We start from the raw sequence: 14,488 nt of genomic DNA on the forward strand, positions 1-14,488 counted from the left end.
AACTTGAATCTGAAATTTGAAGTTTTATACTGAAGGTTTAAAATCAGCATTCCAGAGACAGCCTTCTGTCCTGTTCTGTTGGTTTTGAACTAAATGACAAGGTTACTTTTGATACAGAGAAACTGAAAGTAACAATAATTTTGTTTTGCAGCTGGAATTATCTCTCTTTTAGATGAAGAAGAGCCCCAGCTCAAGGTAAGCTCTAATATCTGAGAGCAAATAACAGCAAATGCATTATGTGGAGAGCTTAAAATCAAAAAGGAACAGATCTCAGTAATTTATGGTTGAACAGCAAACAGGTGGGCACCAAATTGTATCTAGCCTGAAAGCTAAAATAAAAGGTTTAAATAAGTATTATTAATTATTATAATTTATAATATTATAATTATTATATATTATACACATTATTTTATATATTTATTATATTATAATAAAATATTGCAAATGTCGTTTTGAGCATGGATCAAACAGGAATTTCAAATGCAAAAATCTCTGTTCATGAAAGCTCCCATCTCTCTAGTGTTAGTGGGGCTTTGTTACTTAAAATTGTTCCAGCGACTGCATTTTGAGTATGGAAAATTCAAAGCTGAAGAACAGCTCAGGTTTTTAGAATAATTTAATTAATAGTTTAAGGTTTTAGAATAATAGAACAAAATCACAGTTACAGTTTTCACTTGGAAAAAAAATCATACAGTAGTAGTATGAGAAGAAGAAAACAACAGCAACAGAACTTTCCAGTGTACAGAGAGTATGAATCCACAGAACACCAACACTCAGAGTGGTAGTGTGTTGATGGAAGATGCACTTTATAATATTTGCAATTTCTTAACTGTTTTTCTTGGATACAAACATAGGTAGTGATGGATCCGAATGATCCCTGATTTTGCTGTGAGTGGATTACAAGTGGGCTGATTGTGGTTTATCATCTGAAGTACTCTGTCCATATGGATAAAAAGAGCTGGCTGCTGTAGTCCACAGCTTGATTCCATGTGCTACACAAAGGTGGTCACAATTTAACCTATCAGACACGTCAGCCAGTCTTTCATCAGAGACAGGCCATGGAAATGAATGCTAGAATTGTCTTACCTGTGAAATGAACAACTCTTTATTTGCAAAAGTCTTGCAAATATTAGTGAATGCTTGCAAAGATATTTTAAAATAGAATTTGTTGGAATGGGTTAGTGTTTATGGTATTCATCCTAGAATGTACTTAATTTTTACTGGGGAAAGGTGGTAAATGCATTTTTAATATAATAAAACTTTTTTTTTTTTTTGGTAGGAGTTTGCTCTTCACAAGTTGAATGCTGTTGTCAATGACTTCTGGGCAGAAATCTCTGAGTCAGTGGACAAAATGTAAGAGAAGACACTTAATACTGCTTTAAAAGAACATGAGATATGAAGTGGATGTAGTTCTGGTTTCTTGACAATGGCTAATACAGCATGTAGCTCCATATTTCCTAGAAAGCTTTAATGTGTGTGGATGTGGGGTTGGAGCTGTGGTCCCAAAGATGCAAGTTCAGTCAAGCTTGTACTTGAGTCATGTGGCCTTAAAGAGATGTGAGCACACAGAGCTGATGCTCTTCTCTCCCTCCTCTGCAGTGAAGTTCTCTATGAAGACGAAGGTTTTCGGAGCCGCCAATTTGCTGCTCTGGTTGCTTCTAAAGTTTTTTACCACCTGGGAGCCTTTGAGGAATCCCTGAACTATGCCCTGGGAGCTGGTGACCTCTTCAATGTCAACGACAACTCGGAATATGTGGAGACCATCATTGGTAAAGAACTGTTGCTGCAAAGGAAAAGCTCTTGTGTTGTCAAAGCTGTTGTAACTTCAAAATTTTACTTGGTTTAGCTTTTTTCTCTGTATTCTTCTTGCTCTCTTTGTGTTAATTTAAACCAATGCTGCAGCTGATTTTACCTAGTTTATTTGTACTTCCTTATATTTTGTGATTCTGTAATGAAACTGACTTCGGAGTTTTGGAGGTTTTTTCCTATTTTTAATCCTTATTGTATAGTGAATTCCTAATAAGAAAATTGCTTTGGTTGTTTATTGTCCTTTGCCTCATTTGTATGCTGATGTTATTATCAATTTCAGCATGACTTTGGAAATAATTGACTGGTAAGAGTAGCTGCACACCTAATTTATAGGGACAGTTGTGTTTATCCACCCACAACAAGATGGCAAGTCAGCAGTTGACTGCAGGTGTAATTTGAATGCCTTTTAAAAAAATCTCATCTGCTGGAATCACTTGTTTTGTACAGGATATGATGGAGTTGGGCTGGCTTTCAGTCTCCCCAGCTGGTGTTTGCAGTGGAGCTAGGAAGTCTCCTACTGCTGTTTCCTCATTTATTTAACATGATGCTTCAACAAAGATCGTATCCTTGATTTATTTTTAAAATACCTACCTGATTTCAGCACTAAAGTCAGAGTTTGTTAGGAGATAATAGTGTTTTCCACTATTATCTGTATAAGACTACACAAATGTGTAATTTCTCATACCATACTTGGTGGTAGAACATGTTCACACACATGCTGGTGTCTTCATATGTACAAAACTGCAAAAATCTGAGAATTTGATTTTTTCCCCCCATATTTGTTCATTATCTCTTCAGCAAAATGTATTGACCACTATACCAAGCAGTGTGTGGAGAATGCAGAGCTGCCAGAAGGGGAGAAGAAACCCGTGGATGAGAGGCTAGAAGGGATAGTGAATAAAATGTTCCAGCGGTGCTTGGATGACCACAAGTACAAGCAGGCCATTGGCATCGCTCTGGAGACACGCAGGCTGGACATCTTTGAGAAAACCATCCTTGAGTCGGTATGTGCAAGAGACAGGACGTGCCTGTAGCTAGGCTTTTCCAGGTATGGATCCAGAAGTCAAGTGCAAGATCCATGTTGCTGTGGAACTTGCCCTGTTTTATATGAAAAGAACAAAAGATAAAACTCAGGGGTGTTCAGTGTATTCATGGAAAGGAGAGCCACTCAGGACTATCAAGTATAGGAAGATCCCCCCTACCTTTAGGAAATCTTTGAGCTACAAGTTTATGGGAAAACATTTCCAGGAAGCTTGGCTATGTGCCCTCTTCTTAAGGTATTCCCTGTCAGCTACTGGCAGAGATCAATACTGGCACAATGTAAGAACAGCTCTTTTATTTAGTTGTGCCTTTCATCTGCTGTAATTCACTGTGGGAAGGGATCCTTAGGGTTGGATGATTTATTAATGACAAGCAAAAGAAAAAGCTCCAGTAGGTGGGTGAGCTGCTCTAATTTTCAGTGACTGTGGCCTGCCCTGACTCCAAGGTGGTGCACTTTAGCTTTAAAATCTTTCACTGATGGTTTAAGGTAAGTCATGTTAGTGTTAGTGGCAGTAAGAGGCAGGCCTGTAGTCATTTGCGGCAGCTCAGCAGTTGTGTGCAGTCTTGTTATGCTGCAGTATCACAGTCATATGCCAGACACATAGCTTGAATTCTTAAAATTTTACTGCTTTTAGTTTACAGCTTTTACATATGTTTGGATGTCTCCCATTTCTGTGTATGAGTGATAATCATAAAGCATCCATCTTGCTTTTTTTTTTTTCCTCTTTGTTGTCCTATGCATTTAATAACTTGCTAATTATAAATCCCTCATTCTGAATTACCTTTCTGAGGTATACTAACCACATCAGTTTCTCAGGCTTGGTCTTTTCTTGGGGCATGGTTTGTTTTGCTGACATTTTATGTTAGTGCAGTGAGTTTCACTGCATTCAAAACTGATTGTTTGAACAAGAAGGGTGAAGGGTAGATAGGTATTATACCTTTAAGTTAATATTTTGCATGCTTTAACTTCCGAAGTAAATACTGGTCCTGCATGATTTTGGTAGTGTTCTTTCTTTGAACTGCAATACGCTTGTATATAAGCTTTTCTGAAAATAGGAAAGGAAACTGAAGATTTGTATGCATGTTTGGTCTGCTTTTTAAAATAGAAAAAGAGAGGAAAATAAAGCTACCCTAAATCCTGTTTGTCAGTCTAAACCCACATTTGATATCGCTGAATTTTATTTCAGAATGATGTTCCTGGGATGCTGGCCTACAGCTTGAAGCTCTGTATGTCTTTGATGCAGAATAAACAGTTTCGTAATAAAGTCTTGAGAGTTCTAGTTAAAATCTATATGAATCTGGAGAAACCAGACTTCATCAATGTGTGCCAGGTAAACTTTTCAAAGTCATGTTTGAAGATAATAAAAAGTTACTCTTCTTTAGGTATATTTGGCGTGACATCTACCTGTTCTCTGTCTTTTGTTCAGTTAAATGAAATATCTTTTCCTGGTTGCGTGCTTCCAACATATATCAGAGTGAGACCAACTTGAAAAAGAGATGTAAAGATTGCATATTTGGTCAATTTATAGAGAAAGAAATCCGTTCAAAGGCAGTTTGAGGACACAGACAACTGTGACAGAATATTTTAAGCCTATGTAGGGAGTATCAGATGGTAGGTTCACAGCTTGGAATTTTGTTTATTCCTCACAAGAACATTTCCAGTGCTTTTTTTTTTTTTGGTAAGCCATTGTCTGAAAGTGTTTAGGGAACCAGTTGTGAAGTTACTCAGATGTTCTCAGATCTTTGCCAGTCTTGGTATGTCACGTACACGTGACTCAGTGTTATGCCTGTTTCATTTCAGCTGAGACATCGCTACAGAACGACTGGTGCTTCTTCAATATGCTTTTGAAATTTCTGTGTCTAGTAGGACAAGTCTTGTTTTTCTATTAAAACTGTTCTGAGTTTTCTGTTGTCTTCAATGAAAGAGAGGAAAGTTTTCTTTTTTTGAAGGGGGTGTTCTGTGGAAGCAGCAGATGAGGGCATTGGAGTGTGGCCTTTCTTATTCTGAAGTATCTAATGTCTTCTCCTTTTTTTTTTTTTTTCCCCGTTCTTCCCTTTCTCCTGCTCAGTGCCTGATATTCCTGGATGACCCACAGGCTGTGAGTGACATCTTGGAAAAATTGGTGAAGGATGATAACCTTCTCATGGCCTACCAAATTTGCTTTGACCTGTATGAAAGTGCGAGCCAGCAGTTCCTGTCTTCTGTCATCCAGAATCTCCGCACAGTTGGAACTCCCATTGCCTCTGTGCCTGGGTCCACCAACACCGGCACTGTCCCTGGATCAGAGAAGGACAGGTGGGGAGATTGACTTGAGAGGTGATGAGGTCTTTGGCTCCAGTCCTGCTCTAAGGGCACCTCATATTCCATGTATGGATGCTTTTTACAAGCTATGAAGTTACTCCCCTTTATTTAAGTAACGGTCAGGACATGCTCTTTACTCAAAACAAAATTGTGTATTCTACTAGTTTTTAAAGGGATTTTTCTTTGCAGTTGTGATAAGCACAGAGCAGTTATACCGGGGCTCAGCTGATGAACAGTAATTCATTAGTCCATGGCATGAGTTGCTTGGGAATGCTGATTCTATGTGGTCTTGACAGCAACTTGCAGAGCTAAGGGAGGGGGGAGTTCAGGGAAAAAGCTCATTCACAGCTATGTGCAAGTTTGGTTTCACATGACAGCTTGTGGAAAGAGTGAGCTCAGATGATACTATGGTGTCAACAGACCCTTTTGTACTTGCAGTTCAGAAGAGCTACTTCAAATCTACTTTGAGTTTTTAAAAACATGTTCAGTGATCAGTATCACAGATCGTAACTGCAAGAAGCTGCTGCTAAGAAAAATCTAAGTTGGCGTTAACCATTCCATCATCTTTATTTCTTCTTTTAATGACTTGCAGGAGAATTGGCCAATCTATGCTAAGGTTGCTGCCCAGCTCAGGAGCAGCATGGAAGAAGTTTGTTCTCCATCTGCTCTGTAATCACCATAGAATGCTTACTGGTACTTTCACCAGAGCTCTCATGTCTGTGCACAACCCGCTCCCTGCACTCTTTTAGTGTAGAATGTGTGTAGTGTGAATGTAGATAGTGTGTAGTGGAGAATCCCACCTGGATTCAGGCTGGTTGAATATAAGGGTTTATCCAGCTGTGGAGCTGAGTATAAATACTTCTCAATCAGTGACACAGGCATGGCAAGTATTTTCCTCTTTCTCTCTTCATTTCCAATGAAATAAAAGGAAACAGAATAATTTTTGCCAGCCTGTAAAGCACTAGAACAAGGTGCTCACAGCAGCTTAATATGTTTCATTTCCATGTCAACACTCTAGGATCCATGCTAATACTGACAAGCACAAGGCTTCTAGGGGAGGATATCATTATCGTTGATGCCTTGTTTGTTGATCTTGTTTTCTCACCTGTATCTGTTCATTCCCTACAAGCATCTTTATTTTTGTTGTGTCTGTAGATGGAATAAGAGAGTAGAGTTTTCCAGGCCTTTGTCTTCAAGTTCCCTGAAAATTGAGTGGAGAGGGGGAGTTTTCTAGTCAGCAGTAAGATCCAGATAGTTAACCCTTGTTCTATCAAAGTCCTCTTTTCCAGTCATCATCTCCAAATCCCAGGCTACTCCTTCAGGACAATGTTCAGCCATAATTACAGTTCTTGACTTGTTGCAAGTGATGCATTTTTCATTTTAATTTTATTTCAGTGATGCTATGGAAGCAGAAGAGAAACCAGGAAGCACTTGTGCAGCAGGGAGGTCTGCAGAAATTGTGAGTGCTATTTCTGAAGCAGACGTTACTTAGTTTTTCTTACATGTTCTCTTTGGATGTCTAGGATTTCTAAATTGGTTTGGCTAATAAAGAATGGAATTCCTTTTCTGTCTTGCTTGGAGACAAGGTGACAGATGATCTTTGAGGGCCAAATATCTGACTTAATGTCCAGCAGTTCAGATACTGAAAGCTGTGTGAGAGTGGGAAATGGTCAGAATTGAGTAGGAATTACTGAGTTCTGAAAAAGGAGGCAGAAGGATTTGGCTCATGTGTTTGCTTTTTATACCGAAACAATTAACTCTTCCCGAAAGAAAGGGCCTGGAAGTTAACTGCTTCTGAGAACCTTAGGGAGCAAATCAGCTTGATGCATTTTTTTCTTTTTCAAAAATCCAACTATAGTTCAGGTTGGATAGAACTGATGCTGTTCTGCAGGAATGGCAAGAGGGGATGCTGATGTAACATAGTTTATTTTCCATGAAGGCATAAAGTTACCTCGGGCCTACATGGTGCTGTGTTGCTGGGCCAGTTGGTTGGAATCTTTTTGTTTAGTTTATTTTCCCAAGCATTGAGAAAGTGAGTTCACTTCTAACATGCACATACAGTTGCATTTCAGCATGTAGAATAGTTAATGCAGTTTTGACACTTCCAATGCTGAAGACAAGAAGTGCTACCAGAGAGGAAGGTAAAACCCAAGACAAATTGTTTTTTGTTTTTCTTCTTTTTCCTCATGGTAAATGTTTCCAAACAAAACTTGGAATCTTTGAAAGATCCTTGCAGATCACTTAGAAATTAATTAAGGGAAACAGAAGTGTTTTCTTCAAATTGTATTTCACAAGGAAAACAAAAAGTGTTGAGTTTCTTGCCCTAGCAAAAAAAAAAAACCTTTGCCCCCCGTGCTTTTGTAGAGGAAAGGTGTCTTGAATCAGTTTCTGCTGCATTTGCTTTGCTAAGTGTGCCAAGTACACAAAAACAGTCTGTGTGGTCAGAAATGTTCTTTAGCTTAATCTTCCACAATTCAGAATGCTGACTACAAAGAAATAATTGAGGGAATTAGTTTAAGGACTGAACTACTCATGCTTGACTGATCTGTGACCAGCTAACAATGTCAGGACAAAGAGCTGCACTGTACTTTTTACCCTGCTCAGAAGAAACTTCAGTTTCTGCAGATCTATTTTCAACTGTTCCATCATGAGGAAGAAGGAGACTTTTCTCAAAGAGCTCTTGAAGATGAATGTATTAGTTTCCTATTTTACTAGCTGTTGTTCTACATAAAGCTTGTAGTTCATAAGAATGATGCTGCAGCTCAGCACAGGGTCATGCAAAGTATTGTAATTTTGTGGCCCTGTCTATGAAAGCTTCCATGGAAACATGGGTTTCATTTATAAAAGTGTTTACCTCTGGCAGGGGACTTACTGTCTCTGAAAGGCCAAACAGCAGGTTGCAGAATGTCACATGTCACCCATATGGTTTTGCTTTCAATGAAAGAATACATTTCTTTTTGAAGAGTCTCTTCTCCCATCTGCACTGCTGTGCACAAAAAATTTGATTTCTGGGAGGTATGGCCTTGTGCACCAAGGACAGAAACAAAGTCTTTTTAGTCCTAAAACCTGAAAGGGTTTGGAATGTGGTGTTGGGAACATACCAGAGTGGCTTCTCATGAATTATATTTTAACAGAGTCAAGGTTGGGTTCTCATGGAATTCTGTTTTCCTTTTTGCTTGTATGTGAAGAACCCAGAGCCTAAGGACCAGATCTCAAAAATGATTAAAATTTTAAGTGGGGAAATGGCCATTGAGTTACATCTGCAGTTTTTAATACGAAACAACAATACAGACCTTATGATCCTCAAAAACACAAAGGTAAGAGAGTTTGTTAAACACGGTTGTCTTGCATTTATCTGATTCATCCTGTGTTGGTTTTGACCGTGCTGCTATTGTTTTTAATGATAGGCTGATATTAGCATGTTGATATTTTAATTAGTATTTTTTTCTGATTGGTTATAGCAACTCATCTTTTTCTCATCTTTTTTTTTTTTTTGGGTGTGTTTGTTTTTCATCTGTTCAGTAAGATGGGGAAAATTTACCCTCCATGTCAGATCCATTGCAAATGCTGCTGGTTGGGAAGGGAGGAGTCAGCCAGGATTATAGATTACAGTATGTTGGTATCTTGGTTGAGATGTTAGGTAAGCCCACACATTCAGCTTGGCAAGGGAGTCCTGGTATGTAGTAAAAGACTAATATTTCCATATTGGAGACAAAACCAATCAGATACTGTAATGTAGACAGGGTTAGTGAATGGAGTAACTATTACTTTTTGGGTTTTTTTTGGAAGGTGTTATTCAAGGGTGGGAAAATGAAAATTTACAGGTAAACTAGACTCTTAAATGCTTAAGAGTCTTAAAGTCTTAAACTCTTAAAGTTTATTATTTGTGAAATAAGATGCACATCATCATAAAAGTGGTAAGGGTTGCTTGTTAGTGGGTTCCTCTGTTTCAGATGACACTTCAGATGTATTGGAAAATCTTTTCCATCTGCTGATGAAGTGTTCAGGAGTGATTCTGCAGTGGAGTTCTGGGAATGGCCTGGAAACATCAGCAGCACTTGCTGTGCCGTGCTCAGTTCTGGGAAGTGGAGGGGTTGGTTCTCCAGTTAAGTGGCAATTGGAGCAATCACATCTCTGAAAGAAACTTACAGAAGGGATCATTTTGCATTGGAAAGATGGTTTGAGGATATGCTAGAGTGTATTAGCAATCTATTAGCTGATTACAAGGAAATTGCTGCTTAGATTGAGGATCATTACAGTCCATTTTTCTAGTGTACTGGCAAGCTTGTTAAACGACCTTGGGCAGATCTTTTGCTGAGTGATGCTGCTGATTGTTCTTGTTCTTTCAGGATGCAGTGAGGAATTCCGTGTGTCATACAGCAACTGTTATAGCAAACTCCTTTATGCATTGTGGGACAACCAGTGACCAGTTCCTTAGGTAAATCTATGGAAGGAAGTTCCAATGTCCTTTAGAGGTGTTTGAACAACATTGTTGCCCTCCTTAAATTGATACTTCCAGAGGGGTAACTGCAGAACTCCAATAGTGTTTAGAGAATTGTTTCCTTTTCTCTATCCTCACAAACTGGCTTTGTTTGACTGCTAACTATATGAGCAGCTTGTAGGATGAAGATCTGGAATTTCTCTTCTCTTTGTTTACCAGTTCGAGAGTTTCTGAGATGATGTATCTTTTTACATCATAGAGACTGACAGTACTGAATGACTCTTGTAAAGGAAATGCTAGGGCAGACCTTATGAGGGACTTAAGGAAAACTGCAGAAACTCTGCTAAAGTTTCTCCCAGAGAACTGGTGGGCTGCATATTGAGCAGTTCTCAATCTTTCACTGAGATCACCCGTGTCTAGAAGCTTGACTACAACCAGGCAAAAATCAGGACTGTTGAAGGGGAGAGAAGTGTAAAGTGGAAATGTGGTTAGCTACCTTCCCTTCTGGAGCTGCTTTTTAGTTTGAAAGCAGTCTTCAGTGCTCTTAAACCCTGCTTGCAGGATTAGGAAAAGGCTGTATGAAAAATTTGTATAACCTTTCTCTTTTCCTCTTCTAGAGACAATTTGGAGTGGCTGGCCAGGGCCACTAATTGGGCTAAGTTTACTGCTACTGCCAGCTTGGGTGTTATACACAAGGTAACGTTGCATTAATTTCCCTCTGCTCAGTATAAATGCTTGACTTGTGGATACTGAAAATGTGGAAATGGAGATTCTGATTGGTGCCTGCCTTCCAGTGTACCTGCCACAACTATAACATATTTTCTGTCTTTGCACTAAAAACCTATGTTTATATTATTTTGTCTGACAGCCAATATAATTTATGGTGTGTTTTTCTGAGAATCAAAAAGATGCTAGGATAACATGACTAACATTACTCAAGGAGAGAGTATTTTTTCTAACTCTTCCTTTGTGAGTTGAGCAGATTTCATGGTTTCTAGGTATTAAAATTGCAGGTGGTTCTTAAGTGATTTTGGGACATAACAAAGTTCTTTACTGTAGTAACTTTCAGTAAGTTTGAACGGTGATGTGTTTCACTGAAACATTGATTTTAGTGGAGAAAGTAATGGCTATAACACATGTCAAAATATTAATTTGTTGTTTTTTTACATTCTGCTTCCCACTGTCCTCCCTTCCTGCTGGACACTGGACATCCAGGGTCATGAGAAAGAAGCATTACAGCTAATGGCAACCTACCTGCCCAAGGACACCTCTCCAGGGTCAGCCTACCAGGAGGGAGGAGGCCTCTATGCCTTGGGTCTCATCCATGCCAACCATGGCGGGGACATCATTGACTACTTGCTGAACCAGTTGAAGAATGCCAGTAATGATGTGTGTACTGGGCTCAGCAGAGAGCATTTGTTTTGTTGGGAATATGCAGGAGGATGCTGGGTGGTTTAGTAGTCAGGGGTAGAGGTAATTAAGAGCAGGGTGGTAATTAGACCTCCTCTAGGTCTTAAAGTTTGGTTAAAGATTAACAACCTGTTAATTAAGATTTAGGTAAGATTTTTTGGAAATTCTCACATACTTGAGAGTGACTGTAGCTTCATCATATTTACTACTTGTTATATCTGCTTTGTTTTGCTAGTGGATCTGCAGCATTCAGGCACTGTTATTGTTTACAGCTTAGTTGTCAAGGAAATAAGCCACAAAATGTTTCTGCTGAGCTGACCGGTAGTTTTAATGCATCTTGCACAATAAGAATTTACTTCTGCACTTAGTGTTTGTAGACCTCTAAGAAAAATATCTTTTTAAGGTGGGAATAGATCATTGTACAGCATGTACAGTGTACATGTATATTGAACCAGCATGTTCCCTTTTCTCCTTGTGGAATCTGATTACTTTTTAAAAAAATTCCCATAAACAGGTCCCACTTGTCTTAACTGCAGCTGTATCCTTTATTAGAATAGAAGACTATTATAGGCTGTTTTTATGTGGGTCCTGATTTACCTTTTTTTTAAAAAGTATTACTAGCCAGCAGTTTTTACACATGGCACAGATTTATGGTTTTACATAAATCACTCAGTGGGGAAAAAGATCTTCAAGTTACTAGAAAGTGTTTTGTGCTATGTGTGAAGCTTCTGCTGCTCATTGTTTATGGACTTTTGAATTCTTTCTCTTCTACTTTCTGTCTCTCTTGTTGGACCTGCTGCCTGAGGCTGTGAAAGTGGTATTTCTAGAAGGTCAAGACATCATTTTGGGTTGGTTTGGGGCTAAAAGGTTGCAGGTTTATATTGATGGAAAGATGTTGACTTCAGCTGAAGCCATACTGTTCCATGTTTTATGACTGAACTTGCATATGCTTCTCTAGATTGTGCGACATGGTGGCAGCCTGGGCTTGGGGCTGGCTGCCATGGGGACAGCACGTCAAGATGTGTACGATCTGCTGAAAACAAATCTATACCAGGATGATGCAGTGACAGGTAAATGTTCTGCTTTCAAAGCAAATAACCATCTGAGGCCTTATCAGGCACCTGGGGTTTTTTTGTTCTGTTTTTTTTCCCAGGTTTTCTGTTAGCAGCAAAGATTGTTTCTAGCTGCGTTTTATTTATTGACCTTTTCCTGATCATTACGGTCCTTTAGTTATGTGTCAGTAATGTTCAGAGATCCTGTCATGACTGGCACTGTGGAAGATAAGACATGCTAGATCTTTAAACAGCCCCTTCTTTTGCTCTGTTCAATTCTTTGTCATATGCTTTTTCTTTAGTGTGGCTGATCTTTAGAGCCATGTGCTTTTTTGAGCTGAGAGATAGGCTTGGAGAAGCTTGTGGGAGTTACTGCTACATTGGTGGGGCTCATAGGAAAGTGATCTCAGCAGCTCTTGGCCCAAGGAAGCAATAATTGAACTTGGTAGAGAAAAGTACTAAATTGTGGTTACAAACACATTTTGCCATGAATAATGGAGTTATTTGGCATGGTGATGTCCAGAAGTGATCTATTGGCCTACATCTGGTGTCATTCTCTAGATACAGCATTTATTACTTTTGGGAATAGAGTTGACTTTCTTGCTTTTCTGTGCTTTTTAGGTGAGGCAGCTGGCCTGGCACTGGGGTTGGTTATGCTGGGATCTAAAAATGCCCAGGCTATTGAGGACATGGTTGGCTATGCACAGGAAACCCAGCACGAAAAGATCCTGCGAGGCCTCGCGGTTGGAATTGCTCTGGTCATGTATGGGAGGATGGAGGAGGCAGATGCTCTCATTGAGAGTCTCTGCAGAGATAAGGTAAATTGAGCTGTGCCTTCATCCCTGACTCTTGTGTTACATGGCTGACCTTCCTGTCCGTTTGTGAAACTGTAGGTGAGTCATCTTAAGGCTCTGGTAGTGATCATTGCAGATAGCAAGTAAAAAGCTTAATGATGACTCTGCACTATGCTCTTTGGCAGCCTGCAGCATAGCAGGCTTTCTGACCCCTTGAACTCGGTAATGACAGCCCTGCTTTGGTGATTGTCCTGTTACTTGTCCCAGATAAACAGTTAAGCAACAAGGCTGACCTGTGACCTCTTTGAATATTCAAAACACAAGAGTGGAACAGATTTAAAGTTAGAATTACTGAGTCACCATTTAGATGGATGTGAAATATTGATGCTTTCTCTTCCAGGATCCAATTCTCCGTCGTTCTGGCATGTACACTGTGGCTATGGCATACTGTGGCTCAGGGAACAACAAGGCTATCAGGCGCCTACTGCATGTGGCTGTAAGTACTGTGGCCTTAGGAGCACATAGGAGGAAATTTGTGGTCAGGAAGCAAGCACATCACTTTGTCAGGCTTTGTGTCTGCAGTGTTAATATTCTGGTCCAAATCAGAGATTGTGAAAGGATGAAAACTTTACGTACTAAGAGGGCCTTCTGACATAAGGGTAAGTAGACCTTCAGACCTTCAACCTCGTATCACAGAAAAGGACCCTGTTAAAAATGACAGAATGAACCTAAACTGCCCAGCTAACAGGTTTGCAGTAAATAGTCTGTGTAATGATGGGATGGAGAAAAAATAAATTAAGCTGTAAAGGATGAGGTCTGTTTGTTCTTTGATCATCTTACAGTTGGTGTGCAAACACAGGTGAGGCTGTTCGGGCTACGGCTGAACATGATTTTAACTTTCTCTGTAATCCTGTCTTCTTGATTAACTGACATCTGGCCTGAAATGTTGCAGAGTCCTCAAGTTTTTTACCTGTATTCTGAATGTCCTGTTTTTCCTTTTGTAGGTGAGTGATGTGAATGATGACGTGAGGCGGGCAGCTGTGGAGTCACTTGGTTTCATTCTGTTCAGGTAAAGTGTCTTCCTCTGTCACTCCTGCAGCATTCAATTTCATGTCTGTTACTTTTTCAGAAAATGAGTATGCTACTGCTTTCACAAGGTGGCTCGACTGCTAATTGACTTTGAATGCAATGGATTTTGAAAAGTTAAAAAACTGAGAGATTGGTTTAGAATTAGAAGCCTTCCTTCACGTTCAACAGATGTTTAATTGAGTCTTTCAGTAGGTTTCTGGACTTGTGGCTTAATTGTCTGGACAGAACTAGATGAAGTTGACGAACAGAATGAAAAATTAATGTTTGCAGGATTGAGAGTTAATTAAAAATTAAATATACTGTGCTTGTGCCAAGCCTCTTAAGGGCATTAGTACTCAGACAAATGTATCTGCCTAATAGCTATCTAAAATTTTTTACTTTGATTAAAAAGAAAAAGTGAAGGAGGACCTTGAAATAGAGTTTGTTTCTTAAGTATCCACTGTAAAACCATGAAAAGTTCCTGGGCGTACATTGTAACATGAGCCCATCACTCATCGTCACAATGTTTCTTTTGGTTGTCTAAAGTGAAACCTTTTGCTGAAATGGTATT

At 39.4% G+C, this 14,488-nt stretch overlaps 1 protein-coding gene across 1 annotated transcript in view; it reads left to right on the top strand.

The window, feature by feature from the left end:
- PSMD1 (proteasome 26S subunit, non-ATPase 1) overlaps positions 1-14,488 on the top strand; it is a 65,232-nt gene that overhangs the window by 2,094 nt on the left and 48,650 nt on the right. Inside the window, exons 2-16 of the mRNA XM_005525001.3 lie at positions 152-195; positions 1,280-1,353; positions 1,600-1,769; positions 2,608-2,813; positions 4,038-4,181; positions 4,920-5,146; positions 6,548-6,611; positions 8,341-8,469; positions 9,502-9,590; positions 10,211-10,289; positions 10,809-10,982; positions 11,962-12,073; positions 12,677-12,873; positions 13,250-13,345; positions 13,854-13,918. Of these exons, the coding sequence (XP_005525058.1) occupies positions 152-195; positions 1,280-1,353; positions 1,600-1,769; positions 2,608-2,813; positions 4,038-4,181; positions 4,920-5,146; positions 6,548-6,611; positions 8,341-8,469; positions 9,502-9,590; positions 10,211-10,289; positions 10,809-10,982; positions 11,962-12,073; positions 12,677-12,873; positions 13,250-13,345; positions 13,854-13,918 (1,870 nt within the window). The remainder of the gene's footprint in view (positions 1-151; positions 196-1,279; positions 1,354-1,599; positions 1,770-2,607; positions 2,814-4,037; positions 4,182-4,919; positions 5,147-6,547; positions 6,612-8,340; positions 8,470-9,501; positions 9,591-10,210; positions 10,290-10,808; positions 10,983-11,961; positions 12,074-12,676; positions 12,874-13,249; positions 13,346-13,853; positions 13,919-14,488) is intronic.

The sequence above is a fragment of the Pseudopodoces humilis genome, chromosome 11 (assembly GCF_049639895.1).
Source record: "Pseudopodoces humilis isolate 2021_Gansu_Grassland_sample_001 chromosome 11, ASM4963989v1, whole genome shotgun sequence".
Taxonomy (NCBI): domain Eukaryota; kingdom Metazoa; phylum Chordata; class Aves; order Passeriformes; family Paridae; genus Pseudopodoces; species Pseudopodoces humilis.